We start from the raw sequence: 25,306 nt of genomic DNA, 5'->3' as shown, positions 1-25,306 counted from the left end.
GTTCACTTTTGTTTGTTATGTAGCGCTTTTCGAAAGTCGATTTTACTAATTTTCAAAGTTAAATTAGATTGCATTAATTTGCTATTTTGAACAAAAAATTTAGATATTTAAAAACTATACGAAAAATACTATAAATTAGAATTTTTGCATGTCAATGTGATGGAAAAATACATCATAAAATATTAGTCAAATTTTTTATAGTTTGACTCTAAAAAAGAAAATTATGACAATTAAAAGTGGACCGAGGTAGTACTAAAGAGCTACTTCCTCCGTTCCTATTTACTTGTCAAATATTTCCTAATTTGATTTCTCTGTTTATTTGTCATTTTTGACAACAAAAAGGAAGGACAATATTTTTTTTTCGTATTATACCCTCAATTTATTAACATTGAGTTAATGTCTTTAAAAAAATGTAGTGAATAAATATGTTTGAGACTATTAATTAATAGGGGTAAAATGATAAACTCACTATACCAATCATTTTTTTCTTAATAGGTGTGTCAAGTCAAAATTTGATAAGTAAATAAGGACACAGGGAATACCTCTTTTTCAACGTATTTATTAAAGTAAGTAAAAATACTCTCTATTTTTCTGGGAATGAGTAGTTTCTTAAGGAATATGTCCAAACTAAAAACATCACTTATTTATGAACAAAAGGAGTATATACCATCCATATCTAAATTTCCCATAACCCCACGAATCCAAATCTAAACTTAGTTTTCCATTTTGAGCTTGCAAGTATGCTAAGGTATAATCCACTTTCAGAAGTATTTCTTAGAATTACATTGTCAGAGTTTCACATTTGTAGTTTACATGACTGAACAAAACTAAAGTTACCTAAATACTATATAATACATGCAAAAAGTATCAGTTTTCACTATTAAATTTCTCATTCTGCAGGTACTTCAACACTCCATAGCCAGCTGTTCCAGCCACAAACAGGAAGACCGTCGGAGTAAAGGATGGATACAGATACTTCACAAAAAAATTGTCCCATGCCTCTGGTAAAAGGCCTATATGCAACAGAAGAGTAAGAATTTCCACGTGGACATATACATATCTAAAGTAATTGCTTATAGATTCAGCTGCAATGTCAAACTAATTCATCAAATCCAAATATTTCTATCAATGGAGATATTTAAAGCGAGAAATATTTACGCTGTGTATCATGACAACACAACTTATGTCAAACTACTTTTAGTAAGTTCTGAAACTGTAATCTACTCACTCTGTTAGTACTTAGTTACAAGAACAAATGTTCAACCTTTGATGAAAAAAAGGAAGTTGTGAAAAATTATGATTATAGACTGTAACAATGCTCATGCTTCCTAACTTGATGTTATCAAATATCATCATATTGTGGGAAGTGCTTGGTCCTTTAATACTATGTCATTCCAAGCAAATGCTATTAAGGAGAACTTGTAGGAAACATGAACACCAAGCTTCATGCTGCCTATTTTTAAACTGTTTTCATGTCCAGCATCAACACTAAAGGGGTTGTTTGGTAGGATGCACTAAAAATAATAATGCATGCATTAGTTTTGTGTATTACTAATACCTTATTTGGTATAGTTTTTCAACTTGCATTAGTTACACTCTATTTGGTATTATCCTATGCATAACTAATACATAGCAAACTATGTTATTAGCAATGCAAGGGTTTTTAATGCATGCATTAGCATGGTTAAAGCCACAATTGTCCCTCAAAATCTTTTCCGCATCATTTCCACCATATTTATAGAGGGTACTTTTGTAAACAATTTTTTTTTAGAAATTATGATATTCATGCTATTTTTAATACACCAAACCAAACAATGCATAAAAAATAATTAACACAACATTACTAAAGGCAACAGTACTAATACACCATATTCAACAGTATTCTTATACACCCTACCAAACGACCCCTAATAGAGTACTAGAGAGGCACTTGTGAGAGACCAACTCATACGTGTCTCCTAATTTTTATATTCTTAAGTCTTCCACCCTTACCACTCTATTGGACACCATTAGGATAGTAGTTTTAAAATTTTCTGCCTTTATAGGAATTTTATTCCGACGGAAGTTGCATTTCAGTGTTTAAAGCTGGAAAACCATGTTGTGGTTCAAATAACATTCTCCAGAATAAGTGCAGCTCACAGACCAACTTGAGGTATGGAGACTGAACACCACTTTGTTGATTGGCACCATTTCTTGAGGAGAACTGGAGAAGAGAGTAGGCAATGAGCAGACCGATCATAAAAATAGAAAACTTTGAAATGGAGATTTTTATTTTCAGAACTTGGAGGGAACCTAGCACTAGTTAAGCACAATTGATCTTGTTAACATGGAGTTACATATGTGTTAAGATAGATTCTAAATTACAATCTGTTAAATAAACTTTCAACAGAAATGAAGATGGTATGAATTGAAAACTCTATGGTATATAGAGACCAACACTATATTGACAAGGAAACTGTGGCAAATACTGGACGGGTCACCAAAAAGATCTCCTTTATACTTACTCTCTTAGCACTTTGGGAATTTACACCCTCAATTTTATCATAGGCATGTGTCCATTTGTGAACTAGGAGATTTACGACAAAGGGTTTGGAACATAGTCAGAACTATTATAATTGGCTCTATCAAGAAAGATTGAGCTGTTAAATATTAAGAGTTGTATGATTATAATGATTAGACCTTGGTAATCATATTCTATGAAATGCTTTATATAAATTCTCATCTTCACTTTATTTCTCAAATGTCAAGCACTTCATCACTTGTCTATGATGCATTAGAAATTAGTTTACATTTGTTTGCTGTTGCATTTGGAATACTAGGTTTCTTTTTCCTTATTTTTTGGGATTGGTGGGGGGGAGGGGGATTTAAAAATCCTTAGGGGTACATGCCCCCTTCCCCCCTTAAATCCATCTCTGAATGTCTAACACTTACTAGATTCCCTTTGCTAAACCCTACAGAGTTCTTGTTGGACATTGGAACTTAGATAGTTTGTCTATACTGTACGGGTTCAACAAATATATTTCAATATCTATGTCAAATTACTCCAAATTGATGTAGTTGAATAAATATAAACGGCATCTATAATATTCTCTATTGGTACTTTTATAAATACATCGTAGATTTATTCTTTTTAGTTCTTCTATATGTGTATATTCCAAATTAACACTTTCCTCTAACCGTGCTTATAAATGTCTGGTACTCATTTTCACAACTATAGTGTCTTATCACAAGTGAAATCTCGAATACACCCGTGTTAGTTCTGCATTAAATTGTAAAACCTTAACGTATATAAGAGAGTTATCTTTTGTATTACTTATCAACTAAGTTGCTCGGACTCTCCAAAAATGTTGCCGCACCCGTATCGGATCCTTCAAAAATACACTATTTTTGGAGGATCCGACACGCACCCGTTGACATTTTTGAAGAGTCCGAGCAACATAGCTTATCAATACTGATGACTATTTCTGGTTTTCATTTTCTGTTGAGGACTGTGATGCGATTGTTACCATCATTAACTTCTTCTTATCTCAATTAAGCTTTAGTATCTGCCTGATACACTTTGTTAAAGCAAAAGCATTTCAAGGTCGTACGCATATCACCAGAAGTTTTCAGAAGATTACCCCTGGAATCAGTAATATCATTATACATGGAAATGATTGCTCATGGTATAACCCAAGAATAATTAGGAAACATCATGTAAAGATGGAAAGTATTCTCTATTGGTACATTTATGAATACATCGTAGATTTGTTCTTTTAGTTCTTCTATATGCTTATATTCAAAATTAACACTTTTCTCTAACTGTGCTTATGCATGTCTGGTACTCATTTTCACAACTATGGTGTCTTGTCACAGGTGAAATCGTGAATACACCTTATTATATTTACATGTAAGTTCTGCATTAGAAACCTATAATGTACATAAGAGAGTACTGTGATGTAATTGTTAATCACCAATGTCTTCTTCTTAACTCACTTAAGCTTTAATATCTGCCTGATACACTGTGTTGAGGCACAACCACTTCAAAGGTCGTACACATATCACTAGAAGTTTTCAGAAATTCATACTAGGGAATTAAAACAAGTACTAGAGAGTCACTCACACCTAGGATGTGATCTAAAGCAATTTTGGAACTCCTAGAATCTTCATTTATGTCAAGGAGATTCAACAGTTAATATATAACCAAAAAAGTTTGTTTTAGCCCGAATTGCACAGTACGATATCTGAATATCCCGACTAAGGGAATTAGATTGAACTCTTTTCCTCCCTTTAGCTGCACCCCTGTTTATACGTGCATGAGAAGAGGTAAATTGGGACTAAACCCATATACAAGTATGCATCTAATCAATAAGTATTTGAAGAATTAATCAGACAATCACTTATATATCAAAAGAAAAGAAGAGTTACTGCAAATTACAAATACAATTAAAGGGTGAAAAATGAAGGGGGCGTGGGCCACAAGTTTTACCTGAGGCAGCAAGAAGAATACCCTCGACAAGGATAATTCCACCAAGTCCTAACCAAGCAAGAAGAAATGCACTCTCATTTTTCTGAAATTCCTTGGATCCAGATTCCTCCGCTGGTTGGGTAGCTAAGCTGGGCTTTTGAATGGGTTCTCGTCGGATAATTGTATCCCTCTCTCTTTTCCCCTTTTGTTGTTTCTTCTTTACTGTGGTGGAAACCGATGACCCAAAACCTAAAGAACTCGAGCTGGCTACCTTCTTGGCCACCGAAGATGATGCGGTGTCCTCTGAAGAATTATCAGAAGAAGAGTCCTGGAATTTGATGGAGAAATTTCTGGGGTTGGAGTGTTGATGTCGTTGAGAGTGGAGAAGATGAAGATGAAGATGAGGTCTCTTCGTATGTGGTGAGTTCAGTAGTAGCGCCATTTTCAGTTTACTTTGTTGTTAACTGCCTCTTTTTTAATTTTTTTTCTTCTCTTCTTCTTTCTTTAATCATCACTCTCAATTGCCTTTTATGTTTAGCACACATTTCCTTATTTCTTATCCCAGAAAATAAACTAAAATTATAGTGACTTTGAATTTTAAAGATAGACCCCATTTTCTTTTACATTTTTTATCATTGTTAATTTGGTGTTATTTTTCTTTTTTGAGATTAGTGTGAACTGATATTATTTTTCTTTTTGAGATATTGATATAGAGCTACTTAACAAGAAAGCAATCAAATTTGTTTTAGCAATAATGTATTTGAATTTGCCTCTACTTGTAATTTGTGTAGAGTTTTAAAGGAGTAAATTCTTGTTGATAAAATCAACACCGAACAGGATGAAAAATCAATAATAAGTATCTTATTTTATTGATTTAGCATATTTACAAACCGAAAACCAATAAACATCAAACCAACCTACGTGCACCCCTTAACCAAACACCCTTTCTTTGGTGAAAATTCATTTCACACATTGATATACTCCTAGCAACTTCTTGTTATTTCTTTCTCTATACTGCTTTGGACTGTTTTTTTTTTCTTCAGCTGAATATCTATCGAAAACAGTCTCCTACCTCCAAAATAGGGGTAAGGTCTATGAACACTTTATCCTCCCCAAACTCCACTTTGTAAGATTACACTAGATATGTTGTTGTTGATATACTCCCAGCATCATTACATCTCTTTGGTTTTATCAGATATAGAAACACTATCCAAATTAAGCAAAAAATAATCAAAATACACAAGTAGTTTCTCCGAAGAATTGCTCAATAAATAGTCTGGCCATGAGATGTTTCCTCTGAACGCCATCTTAAAGAATGACATGCTTGAAAATACTTCAATTTGCTTGCTTGGCCATGATGAAATCACCATATCAGCGCTATTTAGTTGTTATTACGATGGAAAGCTTCTTTTAAAATCAACTCCAACTCTTCAATGGTGGGCTGCTATCTGCGTGCACAATTCATGGTTTAGTACAGTGGAGGGAATGTGTTTTCTCAATGCAGGGGGTAGAACTCCTTTTAGCATTTCAAGAGTTCCATTTCCTTGCAAAGGCTTGTAATGTCCGGTATTATTCCCCCATGACAACTCCTTACAATGCCACTCCCAGCAAGATCATTCAGTATATCAGCTGGATCTTTGGCTCCTCCATGCTGCAAGAATTTTGTTCTTAAAGCAGAACCAGTGTCCAATGATAAAGGATCCTCTTGGCACATCCTTTGCCAGATACTCGTGGCAAAGCATTTTGCATACAAGTAGCTATAATAACCTGCACAAGTAAGGCAAAAGTTATTGCACCATTTTCTTAGCAAGGGCACTGAGCAAAACTAAAAATTCAATGGATATAAGCTACCGTAGAACTGATAAAATCCTTACAATTATCATTTTCAAAAGAGAATTGACAAAATCCTTGGACCTTACTGTTACCATTCTCAAAAAAGAATTGACAAAGTCCTTACTGTTACTATTCTCAAAAAGAAGAATTGACAAAATCCTTACTGTTACTATTCTCAAAAAGAACTGATAAAATCCAGAGATTCAAAACCAAGCATTCCAAATAGCAATGTTTATCAAAAAGAAATAAGTCAAATAGCAATGAAGACAGAAAATCTTCACAAATATCTAATACGAATGTTGCTCTACCTTCTGGAAAAGGTAATTATTTATTACACTCTAAACTAAAATCTTCTGCATGTACAGCTTTAAGAACAGAACTCTACAACTAGAACACGTTGAAAATAAAAGGGTTGTATGTTATGGAATAGAAAATTCTTGCATCTGCTATTTCCACAGTTCTCCATTACACTATATGAAGCAGTGAATTTCCTATGTCAACTATTGCCTTTTAGGGAACAAAAAACCTTTATGGACATGATCATTTGATTACAAAACATATTTTAATTTATATTAGTAGTCGTGGCATCTCAAAATTTTGGTTCATCAATCGAATCCCCTTTCGATAAGATTGCAGAGGTCTCTAAGAACGAAAAATTGACGTCCAGAAAAGGAGAATACATGATCTAACCACTCAGTAAGAAGAAAAGGCAATAACGAAAATACCACCCACCATAACATCTTGCCAAAACTTTAACTGGCCCCATCACTGTCTCTCACTACCACTGAGTTCTGAGAATCGCACAACAAATTATAGAGGAATGCCACATCTACCAAGCAACCAATCTATCACTTAGTTCGCTTTTCAAGACAGACTTTAGCTCTTAGTATAAAGTTGATAAAAACGTTCTGATTGGACCACCAACTATGAATCATGCATTTCTAGTAAATTATGTCTGAATAGCCAAACAGTAGGTGTGCAGATGGTATATCAGACAAAAAATAGTGCAATATTCTCACATATACAGGCAACTATCACAAACATGAGTCAATTAACTATGAATTATAATGTTCTGATACCTGCGCCATAGTTTGTAAGGTGACTGAATCGGGTATGCCAATGTGTTCCATCCACATGCGTCCAACTTGTATGTTGTCTTTTTAAATCTGCAACTATTGCCATCGTATCTATCCCTGTGGATGGCTGCTCCCCAAAGAGCGTTTGATCAACTAATGCATAGAGAATCTGAATAAATGAGAAAGTTGCATAGGTCAAAATTCCTGCCTCAAGTTTGATAAAGTGGAACTGAAGAAATGCTTATAAAAGAGTTAACTAGGAAGGGGCCCGTAAAGCATACCTGGCGTTGCAATTCAGTCGCAGCAAACATCTTTTTAGCTCCCACCATTGATTCTACAAGTTCTTTGGGAATAATATCACCAGTTGAGTAGTGTTTAGCAAATGTCTTTAACACCCGATAATCCCAGGCATAGGACCTATGGATCAACAGCAGTTAAAAAGCTTTAGTACTAACTGATAAGACGGCAATAACATGCGCATTTATCCTGAAGATAGAATAAATAGCATGTATATTGCATAATAGTGGTGGATTAACCTGAAACTAGAATTAAAAGACTTTTCCATTTCGTGCCAAATCTAATGACGACGATATCACAAGAAAGAAAAAGGTAAATAAACAGCAGATAATCAAATGAGCAGTGTGCATCTAAACATTTTCTTCATTGCTGATGAAAAGTATGGATCAAAGATATTGCATTTGGCTCACTCAAATAGGTTTGAAGGCGTTTCAGCAAAATCAAGAACCACCCTCGTACCGGAAAAGTGTTGGTATTCCTGCACAGGTAGCCAGCAATCAAGTGAACTCGATTATGATTTCAAAGCATAAGTGAAAACCACTAGCAAATAGAATCAGAATAAAACTAGTACCGTTCTTGAAAGCAATGAATGTAGAGCATGCCCAAACTCATGGAAAAGTGTTTCTACTTCAGAATGGTTAAGCCTCACCGGAGCCAAACTCGACCCAGAGAAATTGCAAACAAGCGCTACAACCTATAAATTAACATGCACAGATCATTTTCAATTACTCCTACTAGGTAAAATAGTTAACATGCACAGATCATTTTCAATAACTAGGTAAAATACAATAGAATTACTGCAACGATCCACAGAATATCCATGAAGCAGTGAGCTTAAAGTAGACTCTAGCATGATATATGCATTTAAGGAATCAGTTCTTCTGGGAGGAGAATGCCAAACACAGAAAGTTTCATCTGGTTAAATGGGATAAGGTTATGAGGGACAGAAAGGGGGGAGGAATGGGAGTAAAAAATCTGAAGATGCACAACAAGAGTTTGATTTTCAAGTGGTTGTGGAAATATAATTCAGAAGATCAAGCATTCTGGAAGAAGATAATTGAAGCTGTCTATGGTAAAAGAGATGGTTGGAGACCTTGTCCTGAAACTCACATTCGACTTCGAGAGGATGGATTTGGAAAAACATTAGCAGGTTGTGGGTTGAGTCTCAGTCACATTAAAATAGAAGTGGGAAATGCTGAAGACGTTAGGTTGTGCTAAGATAACTGGACAGGGTATGAAAGCTTAAAGATCAAATTTCCAGTGATATACAGTTTCTCCATCAATAAGAGTGGTACTATAGCTGAATTTCATTCAAGTTCAGGCAAGCAAGTATATTTTATAAGAAACTTGAATGACTGGGAAGTGGATGAGTGGATTGTTTCTGTCAGATGTTGCAACAGCTAGATTGAGTTACTGATCAGAACCGAAGGGAATCCTTGATAAGGGCAGATAGTAAGAATTATAAATTCTCAATTGGTAACTGTTACAGAATTTTGATGAGGCAATCAGACTGTTGGGAACCTAATTGGCCCTGGAAGATAAAGCTCCCATCAAAGGTGGCATGCTTTGATTGGATTACAGCCTTTGAAGCTTTCATAGCTCAGAATAATCTCCAGAAGAGAGGTTTCTCTATTGTTAACAGGTGTTATTTGTGTGAAGAGATCAGGAATCAATAGAACATTTGTTTCTCCAATGTAAATGGTCCAGGCAGTGCTGGGATATATTCCTCAGTATCTGGTGGTGTTTCTTGGACAATACCTAATAGCATGAGGGGTCTGCTGGAGTGCTGGCAGGGACAGGGAATTCAAAATACTTGAAACAAATCAGGATCACTATTCCTCTATGATTTTTTTTGACTCTATGGTTGGAAGGGAATAGAGCTTGTTTTGAAGGACAAAAAAGCCTTTATCTCTAGAACTAAGCACAATTGTTCAATCTTTTTTTCCGGTGTAATAGCAGGCAAATTGAAAGTATGGAGCAGTATATGGATTTCTTGGAAATGTCAGGAGGAAGATAGTAGTTGCATCTTTGTTGTAGTACACACTGTACAGTAGTTTCTGATCTGTCTCGAGTTCGGTACATTTTTTTTTTACCATCTTGGTACCTTTTATTGATAATACCTTCACCATTTAAAAAAAAAAAAAGACTACCTTGAGATTATAGAAACCTAATAATTTACAAGTAAAAACAAACATTTTATTTGGGACAAGTTTCTATTAGCATAAAGTAAAAACAACTTCTCTGGGTGACCTTTGAAAACACATTAAAATAATACGTATTCCATCCAATCTCATTTTATGTGATGCAGTTTGACTGTGCACAAAGGTCAAGAAAGAAATTACTTAAGAACTTGTGGTCTAAAAGAAGCCATAGATATTTGTGTGGCTATAAATTTTCTCATAAGAGTAAAAGGGCAAGTTTGAAGCTAAGTTGTTAGTAGTAGTAGTAATTATGGGAAGGTAGTATCATTCTTTTTGGGACACACTAAAAAGGAAAATGCATCGTATAAATAGGAAAAAAGGAAGTAAAAATCACAAAATCCACAACTTGCAAGTAGAAATAAACATTTCATTTAAGAAAATTTTGAGGTCTATCAGAATAAAGCCAAATACTATAATAAACTTATTGGTTGACCTTCAGAATTATTGTCCAGTTTTAAGCTAGGCAGGTGCAAGCACACTTGATCTTTACCAATTTCCAGGGAGTTGTGAAATTTAAGTACCAATAACACATCATACCCAATCTAAGCAGGTAGTTGAAAAGTCAATTTTAAAAGAGGTTGACTGATCAACAGAGCATTTCCTGGTGGTTCTGTATTCCTCAGACTTACAAGTTACTATAGCCACTTGCCACATAGAGATACAAGAAACTACATGTGTAGCATATAATGAAAAACTGATATGAAGAAAAAGAGAATAATGCTCTTACATACAGGAAGTTGGTATTCTGTCTCAGAAACTCGACGCCCTCCTCGGATAGCAAAATGAGCACAAATGGGATGTTTACCTTTTCTTGATTTTAGATCGAGGTATAAGTACCCCAGGTCTCCCTGAAAACATGTGTTATAAACCAGTTCAAGTGGATGGATGTTAAGACTACTACTAAATGGACATTAATGAAAGAGCCAAATGCACATCAGGATATTAAATGATCAAGTCAACAGAAAGAAGAAAGGTAAAGTTAAGTTAAATCTGCCAACATTCTGAATTATTGACAACTAGTCCATTCTTGCCGTCCAAAGGGCAATATTGCAAAGAAGAGGAATGATTCATGTCAATGTACTGATAGGTTGATTAGTAAATAAATAGCATTAGTAATAACAATCACGAAGGAGATTTCCCCTTTGCCACACCAAATTTATCATCTCAAAAGGAAAAGGCTAATATAAAGAAAGAAAAGGAATTCTCTTGAAGAGGTCGGAACTGGGAATTCAGTAATCTCATAGTTAATATGACATATGTTACAATATAACAAGACAGCCACTATTTCTAGTATATTAAACTTGCCTCAGTAGGATGATGTAGCACTATCTTCATCACATCAGGATGCCATGATTCACCAGGTGCAAGGGGTACTCCATGAAAGGTCACACCAAAGAGTGACTCAACCAAAACCTTCAAACCCTCAATACACTGTTGTAAAGGAAAATATGATGCTATAACCTGCAATATTGATAGACAAGAATAGTTCTGTCAAAAAAGAGAAAACCCTTCAGAGCATGTAAAAGTCTTCATTAGAGCAGCATTATGCACTTCATATGTCAGCTGAATCAGAATTCTATAAGTACTTCTAGATAGTGCAGGTCTATATGGCATACCCATTCACAACAAAAGTAAGCAGAAACAGGAAATAAGTACACCTCAATTTTTTCAAGTGTATGCTCTCTCCTCCGTCCACCTCATTTTAAGATTTACATCCAACTTCCCCAACAAGAACAAATGAAAGGTAACATTTCCATGAAAAAAAAATAAGAACACAAGACCAAGACCAATTTATTCAATTATGTTAGTTGCACATGAAATAGACTACACTTTGACAAAGACCGAGACCGTAACGGTGGTGCTAGATTTGCTCCAAGCAGGAAAACAAGGATGTGGACAAATCCTTTTTAAAGACTAAGTATTTACCTCAATGCTTTGAGTTCCAGGAGGACCCTGACCTCTCAATGCCTGGGAAACATGCTTTAGTTTTCATTTTTAGTTCAATTTAATCAATGACTTTGCATCCCTGATTAGCTATCATCAAATAAATTGTACGTTCTCATCTATCTATGGATACACGAAAATAAGAATGCAGAGTAAGGAGAGCATTGATACACCTTGATAATAAAAGCTCAAAGAAGTAGCAAAGATAACGGAAAAACCGTTAGGCTTAACTCTTTACCGAGGAGTCCAACTTGTATTTTGCAGACTTCATCAACCATGTGAAGTACGCCTCATCCCATGGATCCAACTCTCCATTGGGATCACCTATATTCTCTCTCTTGAAATTCTGAATCGCCTCAAACTCCTATTCAAACATATGAACATTTAGAAGAGCTTGAAACAGGTCCTACAGAATAACATAATCAGTGTCTCATTCATATAAAGTAAAATCTACTCCCAGGACATACTTGATCAGCCTTGGGTCTGACCACTTTGCTCATCTCAAGCAAAAAGGACATGACCACTTCAGGAGATGCAGCCATAGTAGCATGCAGAGCAAATTCAGCATAAGATTTATGCCCCATAAGCTGCAAATTAAAAGGGCAAGGCATATTAGTATTGACAACAATGTCTCTTTTTTCTTTTGGGAAAGATGCTTAGTAAAATCTAAAACATCGTTTATAAATGAACAAGTGGAAGTAATAGTGAATAGTGAGAATCAAGGAGAGCTATCTGGCTGTAAAATATCTTTGGATTTCTTCCACTTGAAATTCGATTTGAACCAAAGATGGAAAAAAGTACTGAATAATGATTGGTCGAATCAGGAAAATATAAATTCAACATTGCTAATCACAAGTTACAGTCTCTGCCCCGAAATAGTTATCTTACTTTCCTGTTTAGATTGTGACAAGATATTTTACTATATCTTCTTATGCTGCTATTCATATGGAAACTATAAAGGGAAGGTCCAGATGTATTCTACTCCAATAGTACCTTTTTGCATCATGTTCTCATGTTTTTATATTTTTTTTCCTTGGGAGTATGTGACCATCACATCTAAAAGCGTAAGCTGTTATTCTTTTAATTGTATTCTCAACAAGCTCCCTCATGTGTGAACCTGATTCTTTTTCATGGGTCAAGCACACAATTTTTTTTTTTGATAATGGGTGACGGTGAAATTTGATTCCTAGGACCTTTGCCAGCCCTGATACTACTAATACCATGTTGAAGTGCGTGACTATCTCGTCTAAAAAGTTCAGCTATTAGAGAGAGAATAGTTTTTATTATTTAATAGTATTCTCAACATGCCTCCTCACGTGCGGGCCTAATTCTTTTTCATGGGCCAAGTATGTGGAAAATCCATTTGATAATGAATGGCGGTGAGATTTTATCCCAGGAGCTCCACATAGGAGCATGTGGAGCTCCACATGCACTGATACCATGTAAAGAAATGAATTTTGGGCCTAACTCATCCTCAAAAAGAAAATATCCATAAAGGTTGTTGCCTATGTACATACAGACTCACGCATACAACAAGTGTAAATAATATCCCTGACTTCACCCCTGTACTTGGAAAGGGTAAGCTTAAAGGACATTCCATCAGCTCTCAGTATAATTTGAAGTTCTATTTTGAAACAAAAATTCACAACTACAAAATTTGTAATGAAACTGATGCATTAGAATTAGGTCACATCTAAAATTAGGTCTTTCATAAATTCCATTTTCATTAGGTCATCTTCTTTATTTTCTTATTTGACCACATGGCATCAGAACCTCTATGATATTGGTAGAGACTAAAGTAGCTTCCGTCTACTGGCTTACGACCTTATACTGCCAGTCTGGCTGCTCCAGCAATACCATGCCTCTTTGGAGTGACCGTTTCAACAGCACTATATATCTTGTCCAGTGATTTTTCAGCGGCGCGCCTCTTTTTCAGCCATTTCCAGCGAGATTCCAACGACTAGACTTCTCTGATGAGATTCTGCGATGATAATTTTTTTTACTGATTTTGCTGCAAAGTTTTCAACAACCAACTGGACTATTTGCTTTACATGTTTTCCAAATAAGCAAACTCAACTTGGTATCTCTACCATGAGTTCTAGGTACATGTTTGAATTTAGCAACATTACGTGTTAATATTAAGTTAGCCACTCATTGATTAAATTTAAAATGCAGATACATAGAATGTATATCAAACCAACAAATAGGTGTGTCTCGTATTTCATTATATCATCAAATCACCTTTTGTGGAATGTATCTCACACCAATAAATAAGTGTATCTTGTATTACAGTATCATCAAAGATTCAAATCAACTTTACTCTCTTATTTCACACAATGTTTCAGAACTAATTAAAAATGTCCCTTCTCGAACAACTTACACTTTTAAATAACAACATGCAGAGGTTTTGTGTAGGATCCTTACTGCTACCGATAAACAAAATCTCCACATGCTAGGCCCAAAAAATAGAATCAGGCTACAAATGAGGAGGCTTGTTCTAGAACTAAATAATTTAGAATTTGAAGTGCCCTTTCTCTAATAGCTTAAGTTTTTTGATGAAAAGATCACTCAATTCTTTTGATGAGAACTTAACACAATTCAACAAAAACTAATCACTTTGCTAGACCAAAAGTGTCCACACACCAACCTGTGCAAATTCGTGTCTAGTTGCAATAAGCTTATCAAGAACCTCAAGGTTTGCATGTGGAACAGAATTTCCTTGAACATATGCCACCTTCCTGACCTGGACAAGATCATGAGAAAAATACACTAAATCTTTCAGTCATTGAATGTAAAGCTCTTTTCTTTTTCCCATCAGTATTTGAACGAAAGATCATGAAAATAAACAAATAAGGTAAAAACAGTTGAGAGAAATATAAATGTTTAAGTCTCTTCTTAACCTGTCAATGTATAGAGAGATTAGATGAAATCTTTTGGATGTCGAAAGGTGTTTATATGAGGAAAGGAATAACAAGGTAATTGCACTTAGTAGAAATAAAGTGAAAAATTGTGATTCACAGAGCAAAGGATCGTCCACATCTTTTATGTTCTCCATATTTGCCAAGTCCAAAAATTGATGCACAATTCATGAATTGGTGCCATAATCATTTTTTTTCTTTGGTGGTCTTCTCTTTTCCTTTCCCTAAGTCTAAATTCATCATTCAAGACTCCCATACATAAACCCATTAATTGTTGAAATAGATATTATGTTTTCTAGGCTTCCACTGTCATCCATGATTTTTTTTTTGACAAAGACTGTCATCCATGATTATCTATGTTAATGTAAGAGGTTTACCTTGAGCTGCTAATGATTTAGTTTACCGACACTACGAGAGAGTGAACAGGGAAGAAGTTCATGTACTAATGTAGATATGTATAATTTTGATTGCTCTAAAAACCATTTAAAAAAATTCTCAACCGGATTAAGTTATAACTAACAGAAATCCGAGGTTGCTTAATGTTACCCCAGCATCTGATGCACATTGAAGAAAGCCTTGCAGAGTACTTGACTCAGTTGCTAAGCGAAATCCTTTTTCTTTGGTTTTATCTCTTAACCCCCAAGATCCCTTAGATGAACCTGGCAGGTTACGATAGATAGGGCTGACAAGATGGTGCAATTTTTTAGGGATCTTAGACGCTGGAAATATATCCACATGGCCTGGGTCAGTAATAATATTTTCATTATACCTGACAAAAAGAAAAAGGAAAAATGAGCATTCATTCAGTCATACGGAGCTGCATGACTAGAAACATTACAGGAAAATTGATACATTATGCAATAAACAATAGTCAAAATGAAATTAAGAGCTGAATAGAGTCCTGTTCCAGCAGATAACCCAGAGGTGAGTTTGCAAAGACTACATCATTGGTCCCATAACTGCCACTTACACTGAACAGAAGAGAAAAAATTGTACTGTCATCAAGGAAGAGGAAAAGGAAGGAGGAGATGAACGGCTCCTTTTGACCCTTCACCAGCTAGAGGCCTTCAAAGGTATTACTCAAGAGTTCACAGTTGAAAAGCATAATACTGAGCACCTATTTAATTCTGCTTATGCAAATTTAGATGCATTTCAAATTAGATGCATAAACTAAGCCTGAAAAATACGAGCTTTGTTATAAACAAATTAAAGAAAACATTAATTAAAAAGAAACAAAACAAATCTCAGTCAAACATCAAATTTTAACTTCTCCAAATGCTAGTTCAGTAAATCATCTAAAAAAAAGTTGCATGTGCTGCATGGGTGCTCACTTAAACTCAACTACAGATCTGTGAAAAACTGAATATAATTTATTTTATTTTTTTTAATGACAAGGAAAACCGCAACCCTTTGGGTGCACACAGGATAACCCACAATAGCAAGCCCGGTGCGACGAGCTCGACCCAGAAGGCAAACCCCTTGCTTTCGCTGGCAAGGGTTTCGAACTTGAGACCTCCAACATGGAAGTCCCAAGCCCAAACAACTGGGCCACCCCGAAGTGTAAAACTAAATATAACTTTTTCCATTAGGAAATATGATAATCACCCCAGAAATTAAATTTAAGTTAGAATAGCATAACTGGTAAAGATTCAGTAGACTGAATCCAACATATNGAAGGGTAAAACTGAATATAACTTTTTCCATTAGGAAATATGATAATCACCCCAGAAATTAAATTTAAGTTAGAATAGCATAACTGGTAAAGATTCAGTAGACTGAATCCAACATATAGTCAAAATTCAAATGTTCCATGGCGTAAGTCTACTTAATTGAAGAATAAACGTCACGACCCGATTCCTCGAGTCATGATGGCACCTACTATAACCCACCAGTAGGTAAGCCAATCCGTAACCCGGAACAACAAGTAATGGGTCTGAGGGCAGAAACAAAACAAGAGTAGACAAAATTTAAGATAACAATATAAACATGCGGAAGCAATCCAAAACATAAATACAAATAAAGATCCCTCCCAGAACCTGGAAGTCACTAGTACAAAGCTACTGACAAAACGAGTGCAAGTCCCAAAAGTGGACCACAGAGACTGGACTGCTCGAAAGGCAAAAGACAAGTCTATATAGATAGATGGAGACTGAAATAGTACAAAACGCCGTGTGCTCATCCCGTCTCCGGATCAAACTACTCCAAACTGGATCAACGCTGGCCACTGGTGCTCGAAACTGGGTCCCCCATAAGCCCAAAAGGTACACTCGTGCGCAAGTTTAATTAAAACTCGAACTGACCCCCATAAGCCCGACGAGTAAACAGAATAACTATAACTAAAGGGAATTGCATAAGAGAACCCAAAAACGAAGAACATCAAATTAGAACCTCAATTAGTAGAATATGACAGTTTGGAGGCCAGACCTCGAACCAGATGCTCACCAGAAGTACCCAATCACAAGTATCAAGTAACTGAGGCCGGACCTCTAATCGAATGCTCTATATAAGTATCTGGGCGATAGAGGCCGGACCTTAAACCGGATGCTCTATAAAGGTGCCAATATAGCTGTTGAAAGAGTCTCAATCGATCCATGCTCATAAATGTCCATGGAACGCCGTCCACACTTAGCCAATCAATGTAAGTCCTTAGAACCAAACTGAAAATCAAATCGCGAAGCCGAACTAGTGTCGCCGACATAACTCGTGAAGCCGTAACATCGGGGAAATAAGGATAACTATCGTCGGAGCAAGCGTATCGTCTAGCTAAGGCCCAAACTATCAGACTTAAGTCTGCTACACCAGTCTACAGGGATCTAAGCCGGCCGAGCGACATCAGGGTAAAACTAAGGCCTATCAGTTCCGAATCATTATTTCTAAGGCAAAACTTAGTCAAACCTAAACTAAGGCCCAACATGCTTCAGATAAACAATAATCAAGCACTCCACATAGCAAGGAGGGTCAATTAGTAACACATAGCACGCTCACAGTTACCCGATAATTTCCGAAAGAGGCTGAAACATGATTTCTAAACACTTATGCATGATTCAATAACTACCAACCCAAATTCCAACTAATCAACATGCATTCACACTCTCGAGCTCAATCTAAGAGAGGGAAACCGTAGCCTACCTGTAGGCCGATCACGCGTGCTCCAAATCACTCCTCTGGAGCTTTCCCTTTTCGAACGGCCTCGAAACTATGACACACTATCAAAAATAGAGTCACAACGTTATTACGGTCATTTAGACACTAATATTGCAAGAAACGGAGACGGACCAATTTCGGGGTCAAAACGGGGAAATTCGGACCCGCGCTGAAAATTCCGGAATTAACCCCAAAAATAAGTTCTTAATAGTTCCCCGAACTTGTGTTCCATGATGGGACACAATTTGGGGCTCGGAAACAACACATAGCCAACATGCAACCAAAACCCAAATTTTCCTCAAGAACTAAAGAAATAGGACAGCGGTTAATTCAGCATATTTACCATAAACGGATGGTCTATAGTAAATTCCGACAACACCACAACGCTCTCCTCGAAAAACCCCTCAAAATAGACTCAAGAATCGCTGAATTTGGACCTAAAATGGATGAGAAAACAAGTCTCAAAAATCCCAAAATCAAGCTCACAAAAGACAAAAGAGGGGGGTGTGGCAGCAGGTATTTTGTGAAATTTACCTCGAACGGGGACCCCAAATCAGATTCCGAGCTCACTAATGAGTTGTCCTTGAAAAATCTCACAACTTTGCCTTTTGAATCGCCCAGATTGGAGCTCCAAAGCTCAAGTTATCGCACTTTAAAGAAAATGAGGAATAAAGCTAAGTTGGGGTTTTATAAAGGGCGAAATTGGTCGCTAAAAACCCAAAAGCTGGTCGTTAAAGGCCCAAACTCTGGTCGCTCAGCTTCAAAGTCTCTGACGGGGTGCTCGAAATTCTTTCGATACTTGATAAAAATAAAACAGATATGCTACCCTACTAAATTCAACATTCCGGACTCAACGGCGCAGTCGAAATTTCCATCAGAGGTCATGTGAAGGCCGAGCATTTGAGGCCTGGTGGCGAGTTCCAGTGATTACCCATTTCGGAGTGGAAGTGGGAGCGTATCACTATGGACTTCATTGTGGGGTTGCCTCGGACTTCTAGAGGTGTTGACAACATTTGGGTCATCGTGGATCGATTGACCAAGTCAGCACACTTCCTTCCTGTTCATACTACTTTCAGTGCCGAGAGGTTGGCTCGTATCTACATTAGGGAGATGGTTCGTCTTCATGGTGTGCCTGTTTCTATCATTTCAGATCGGGGTTCACAGTTCACTTCCAGCTTTTGGAGGGCTTTTCAGGAGGAGTTGGGCACCTCTGTCCACCTTAGCACAACTTTTCATCCACAGACGGATGGCCAGTCGGAGCGTACTATTCAAGTCCTTGAGGATATGTTGCGGGCCTATGTTATGGATTTTGGAGGTCAGTGGGACCAATTCTTGCCTTTGGTGGAGTTTGCGTACAACAACAACTACCATTCTAGTATTCAGATGGCCTCATTTGAGGCCTTATATGGTAGGCGTTGTCGCTCTCCAGTTGGTTGGTTGGTTTTGAGTCTATAGAGCCTAGGCCGCGTGGTACAGATTTGCTTCAGGAGGCCTTGGATCAGGTAAGGGTGATTCAGGATAGGCTCAGAGTAGACATCAGAGTTACGCGGATCATAGGCGTCGGCCGTTGAGGTTTGCAGTTGGCGATCGGGTATTTCTCCGAGTATCGCCCATGAAGGGCGTGATGAGATTCGAGAAACGAGGCTAGCTTAGCCCTAGCTATATAGTCCCTTTTGAGATTTTGAGAGTAGTTGGCGAGGTTGCCTATGAGTTAGCTTTACCTCCAGCACTATCGGCTATCCACCCAGTTTTCCATGTTTCGATGCTGCGCCGGTATGTTCCAGATGAGTCTCATGTGCTCCAGTATGATTCAGCTGAGTTGGATGATCGTTTGACCTTTATAAAGGAGCCGATTGCCATTCTAGCCAGAAATGTCAGGCAGTTACGATCGAGAGCCAGTCCTGGCATCTTCCAGTCGAGGAGGCATCTTCCAGTCGAGGAGGCATCGTCCAGTCGAGGAGGCTACCTGGGAGACCAAGCAGGAGATGCGGGAGCATTTCCCCAACTTATTTGAGCCCTCATGTACATTTTTATCCTTTCTTTTGCGGACGAAAGTCCTTTTTAGTAGTGGATATTGTAATGACCCTCCTGGTCATTTCTGCATCTTGCCTTCTGTGTGTCGTTTAGAGCGTTCATGTAGCGACTCCAAGTCATGCATGACTTGCTGGGACTGACAGTTCGGTCACCGGATCGTTCGTTTGGTTATGGTGCGAGTTTTAGTGTTTTGGAGCTTATGAACCTTGAACGATCATTTTCGATCAAAAGTTCAAAAAGACGACCTCAGAATAGAATTCTAACAGTTCCATCAGCTCCGGAATGGCCAAATTAGGCTAGTAGCATAGTTGACACGAGTATCGAGGCCTTCGATGCGAGTTTGGATCAGTAGGTGTTTTAGCCTTTGAAATTTGGCCTAAGATTGACTTTGGTCAACATTCTTGGAAAATGCGCTCAGATGAAAATTTCGTTAGCGCGGTTAGCTCCGAAATGTTGAGTTTGGTCTAAAATGACCTTTCGTTCGACTCCCGAGGCCTTCGGACCATTCCGTGCCCCTCAATGGATTTTGATTAAAATGGCTTTTGGAAGTGGGACCCACTTTTTATCGAGATGACCTCTGATAGTAGGGTAGCATATTTGTTTTATTTTTTATCGGGAACCTAACGAATTCCGAGCACCCCGTCAGAGACTTTGAAGAATTTAGCCAAAGCTAAGATCTGGTGTAGCTCTTTCGCGACCAGAGTTTGGGCCTTTAACGACCAGCTTTTGGGTTTTTAGCGACCAGTTTCACCCTTTATAAAACCCCAACTTAGTTTTATTCTTCATTTTCTTTAAAGTGCGATAACTTGAGCTTTGGAGCTCCAATCTGGGCGATTCAAAAAGCAAAGTTGTGAGATTTTTCGAGGACAACTCGTTGGTGAGCTCGGAATCTGATTTGGGGTTCCCGTTCGAGGTAAATTCCACAAAATACCTGCTGCCACAACCCCCTTTTTTTGTGAGCTTTATTTTGGGATTTTTGAGACTTGTTTACTCATCCATTTTAGGTCCGAATTCAGCGATTCTTGAGTCTATTTTGAGGGATTTTTCGAGGAGAGCGTTGTGGTGTTGTCGGAATTTACTATAGACCATCCGTTTATGGTAAATATGCTGAATTAACTGCTGTCCCATTTCTTTAGTTCTTGAGGAAAATTTGGATTTTGGTTGCATGTTGGTTCTGTGTTGTTTCCGAGCCCCAAATTGTGTCCCATCATGGAACACAAGTTCGGGGAGCTGTTAAGAACTTATTTTTGGGGTTAATTCCGGAATTTTCAGTGCGGGTCCGAATTTCCCCGTTTTGACCCCGAAATTGGTCCGTCTCCGTTTCTTGCGATTTTAGTGTCTAAACGACCATAATAACGTTGTGACTCTATTTTTGATAGTGTGTCAGCGCTTCGAGGCCGTTCGAAAAGGGAAAGCTCCAGAGGAGTGATTTTGGAGCGCGCGTGATCAGTCTACAGGTAAGCTACGGTTTCCCTCTCTTAGATTGAGCTCGAGAGTGTGAATGCATATTGATTAGTTGGGATTTGGGTTGGTAGTTATTGAATCATGCATAGGTGTTTAGAAATCATGTTTCGGCCTCTTTCAGGAATTATCGGGTAACTGTGAGCATGTTATGTGTTACTAATTGACCCTCTTTGTTATGTGGAGTGCTTGTATGCTTGATTACTGTTTATCTGAAGCATGTTGGGCCTTAGTTTAGGTTTGACTAGGGCTTGCCTTAGAAATACATGATTCGGAACTGATAGGCCTTAGTTTTACCCCGACGTCACTCGGCCGGCTTAGATCCCTGTAGACTGGTGTAGCAAACTTAAGTCTGATAGTTTGGGCCTTAGCTAGACGATACGCTTGCTCCGACGATAGTTATCCTTATTTCCCCGATGTTACGGCTTCACGAGTTATGTCGGTGACACTAGTTCAGCTTCGCGATTTGAATTTGATTTTCGATTCGGTTCCAAGTACTTACATTGATTGGCTAAGTGTGGACGGCGTTCCACAGACATTTATGAGCATGGATCGATTGGGACTCTTTCAACAACCATATTGGCACCTTTATAAAGCATTCGGTTTAAGGTCCGGCCTCTATCGCCCAAATACTTATAAAGAGCATCCGGTTAGAGGTCCGGCCTCAGTTACTTGATACTTGTGATTGGTTACTTGGGTACTTCTGGTGAGCATCCGGTTCGAGGTTCGGCCTCCGTACTATCATATTCTACTAATTGAGGTTGAGGTTCTGGTTCGATGTTCTTCGTTTTTGGGTTCTCTTATGCAATTCTCTTTAGTTATAGTTATTCTGTGTACTCGTCGGGCTTATAGGGGTCCGTTCGAGTTTTAATTAAACTTGCGCACGAGTGTACCTTTTAGGCTTATGGGGGCCCATTTAGGTGTACTTAGCTTATAGATTACTTTAGTTAGTTCTTTCTACACTTGTGTGCATTCCATTGTTACTTAGATTTCTGTTCTTGACCTCTGTTTGTGTTATTCCTTCTTTTCCTATTGCCTTTATTTTTCAAGTTCAGTCGGCCTATGATGCCTACTGGGTACCTGTTGTTTTGGTACTCATGTTACACTCTGCATCTGTTTCGTGATGCAGGTCCGAGCACCAGTGGCCAGCGTTGATCCAGTTTGGAGTAGTTTGATCTGGAGACGGGGGTGAGCACACGGCGTTTTGTACTATTTCAGTCTCCATCTGTATATATAGACTTGTCTTTTACCTTTCGAGACAGTCTAGTCTCTGTGGTCCACTTTTGGGACTTGTACTCGTTTTGTCAGTAGTTCTGTACTAGTGACTTCCAGGTTCTAGGAGGGATCTTTATTTGTATTTATGTTTTGGGTTGCTTCCGCTTGTTTATATTGTTATCTTAAATTTTGCCTACTCTTGTTTAGTTTCTGCCCTCAGACCTATTACTTGTTGTTCCGGGTTACGGGTTGGCTTACCTACTGGTGGGTTATAATAGGTGCCATCATGACTCGAGGAATCGGGTCGTGACAAGTGTGATTCAAACAAATAGTACACAAGAGGGCAAGAAATAGTGGGTAAATCTCATTTCAAATACAAAACCAACTTCTAGACCTACAAGCATCATGTGATCTCTTTTAACAACAGAATGAAAATTACAGAAAACATCAAAAAGGTCCATTAGTTCATAAAATTCCAGGAAGACTAACAAGGAGGCGATTCTCACTTACTCTCTAGACAACTGAATAATGTCAATGGCAAGCTCATTAGCTCGATCCAGTTTTTCTGTGAAACCACCAAAGGTTCTTAAATTAGTGCAACAGCAACGATTTACCGAGAAAAACAGCAGTTGTAAGAAATCAAGTACCAGAGCAAAGATGGATTCCACCCTTCTCTAAGTCCATTCGTAGAAAGCGGGCTGCCCTATGCGCTTCATGTGTGAGTGAATTGTTGTCTTTTTCTGCTTTGTTCACTGCCTTGTATATACTATGGTTTGTATTAAGATGCTGCATACCAAGGAGAAAAAAAGTCAATAAACCAATTGCACTGAGAATCTTCCAAAGCAACTACATCTTGAAGAGAATCCATCACTGACAAGTGACATTTCCAGAATAAGACTACCCTTATACAAGTATTTCATTAATCTAGTGAGCATTGCCAGCTTGGAGACAGTTTTGGTTCCCCAACCCCTCAGGGGGTGGGGGGGGGGGGGGGGGGGGGGGGGGGGGGGGGGGGGGGGGGAGGTAGTAACAGATTCTACATGAGGGTGGATTTACTTTTACCTTCTTCATTTTCTACTTGGTATTAATCTGATTCTTCAGTTCATGGCTCAAGTTGTTAATTTGACAAAGACATGTGCAAAGGATAATCAGTGCGAGAATAAACTGAATCCAGATCACTTCAAACTTCAGGAGTCTACTGAAGTTTATGTCTAATTATTGGCAACCATCAAGTGCGAGAAAAGACAAAGATCAAAAAGTGTATCAAGGAGCATACACCAAATGAGACAGTCAAGTGACATAAAAATGTAAAATCCTAATGATCCGACTTTTGTCTACCATTAGATAGTTCAACTATTTATTCTTTGACATCACTAACTAGCTGAAATTTGAGGCAATTTAGGTCCAATACAACAGTCAGTGTAAACACAAGTACCATCATTTTATATTCCTTCAACTTTTATCAGTCTAAAATGGATCTCCAGGTTTTACTTTCCCGTAGAGTGTGGGTAAGAGCTCTTGGATGGTAGGGAATTATACAGCTTAAGCAGCTATTATTTCAAATTTGATAACCAGCAAGACAAAAAAAAAAAAACCTAATAAACCCAATCAAATTTCAGAAACCTTACGTGTAAAAACTCATTTACTCTCAAGGATGCCTTGCTTGCCTCATCAACAAACTCCCTAAAATGTGACAATTTTTATGTAAGTACGCAAAGCAAATGAAAAGAAGATCAGAAACTGTAGATACGGATGCATAGGTTTATTTCAATCCTAGTTCACCACCTGTCTGGATGAGTATGTCTGCACAATTCAGCTGAATCAATTACTGAGCACACCTATCAAATTAAATAGGTCAGTTATGGTCTGGCGTCTTGTTTCAACAAAAGCAGAATTAGACCACAAAAACCCAAACTTACAGTATCAGAAATCTCATCCATTGCCCGGATAATTTCGGGAGATGAGGGCATGCCAGCGATATAGTTCACAAGTTCTTGTGACCTATTAAGCATGTGAAATTTTTCTATCAAACACGTGGAGGACATGAAACAGCAAACACTTATTTAACTCCAGATGAAGTAAAGCAATTTCTGTAACATTGCAATAAAAGACAAGCGAAACAATCGACATTCACCGAACGAAAGTAGAGAATTTTTGCTATCTGTTTTGTAAATGCTTACCTCTCAATAGCATCGTCAACGAATCGTTGGAATCCTTTGGGAGTTTTCAAATGATGAAAGCCGTAGAGGCCCGTCTCTTTGATTGAGGGAGCTGTAGATGTTGAAATGTGGATGAAGTTGGAGTTGGCTCGTACATGAGCAGCGGCGCACTTGCGAATTAGAGCGTGCATGGCGTTCGCCCTAGACGAAACTGCTGACTCTTAACAACGAGGTTCTGCTCCTCTTGTTTGCTCAATCTGCAGAAGGGGCTGGCTCAGTAGAAACTGGAAACCGGGAAAAAAAGTCCGGTGAGAACTGGCGTTCATCGGCTTGATAAAGCGTTCTCGCAGAAGGTCTAACGACAATTTTGACCGAAGAATGACAAAAATGCCCCTTGTTATATTACACCATTTTAAACTTGAAAAAAAAACGGAGCATACCTACAGAGTTCCAAATGAACTTTTTCCCCTCAAATTTAATTCAAGGAAAGTGACTTTCTTATATAAAATAAGAAAAATATTTTTCAAATTCTCTTTCAATGTCACTAACCAATCCAATTTAGACCTGAAATTCAACT

At 37.8% G+C, this 25,306-nt stretch overlaps 2 protein-coding genes across 2 annotated transcripts; both read right to left on the bottom strand.

The window, feature by feature from the left end:
- Window positions 1-746: 746 nt before the first annotated feature.
- Window positions 747-4,937, bottom strand: LOC125860655 (protein LPA2). Its single transcript, XM_049540655.1, has 2 exons — window positions 4,469-4,937; window positions 747-1,013 (listed from the first exon to the last, which is right to left on the bottom strand). Exons 1-2 carry the CDS (start codon window positions 4,887-4,889, stop codon window positions 868-870), a joined length of 567 nt encoding a protein of 188 aa, XP_049396612.1. The 5' UTR covers window positions 4,890-4,937; the 3' UTR covers window positions 747-867.
- A 759-nt stretch (window positions 4,938-5,696) lies between these two features.
- On the bottom strand, window positions 5,697-25,057 carry LOC125860177 (mitochondrial intermediate peptidase, mitochondrial). The gene is made up of 17 exons (XM_049540075.1): window positions 24,751-25,057; window positions 24,490-24,571; window positions 24,356-24,408; window positions 24,199-24,253; window positions 23,218-23,356; window positions 23,081-23,135; window positions 15,263-15,485; window positions 14,446-14,541; window positions 12,266-12,385; window positions 12,037-12,162; window positions 11,156-11,315; window positions 10,586-10,698; window positions 8,225-8,347; window positions 8,064-8,131; window positions 7,638-7,773; window positions 7,360-7,525; window positions 5,697-6,214 (listed from the first exon to the last, which is right to left on the bottom strand). Exons 1-17 carry the CDS (start codon window positions 24,918-24,920, stop codon window positions 5,967-5,969), a joined length of 2,133 nt encoding a protein of 710 aa, XP_049396032.1. The 5' UTR covers window positions 24,921-25,057; the 3' UTR covers window positions 5,697-5,966.
- Between the last annotated feature and the right edge of the window lie 249 nt (window positions 25,058-25,306).

The sequence above is a fragment of the Solanum stenotomum genome, chromosome 3, assembly GCF_019186545.1.
Source record: "Solanum stenotomum isolate F172 chromosome 3, ASM1918654v1, whole genome shotgun sequence".
Lineage (NCBI taxonomy): Eukaryota > Viridiplantae > Streptophyta > Magnoliopsida > Solanales > Solanaceae > Solanum > Solanum stenotomum.
Note: the sequence above shows the minus strand (reverse complement) of the source record. Positions and strands in the feature narration are given on the sequence as shown.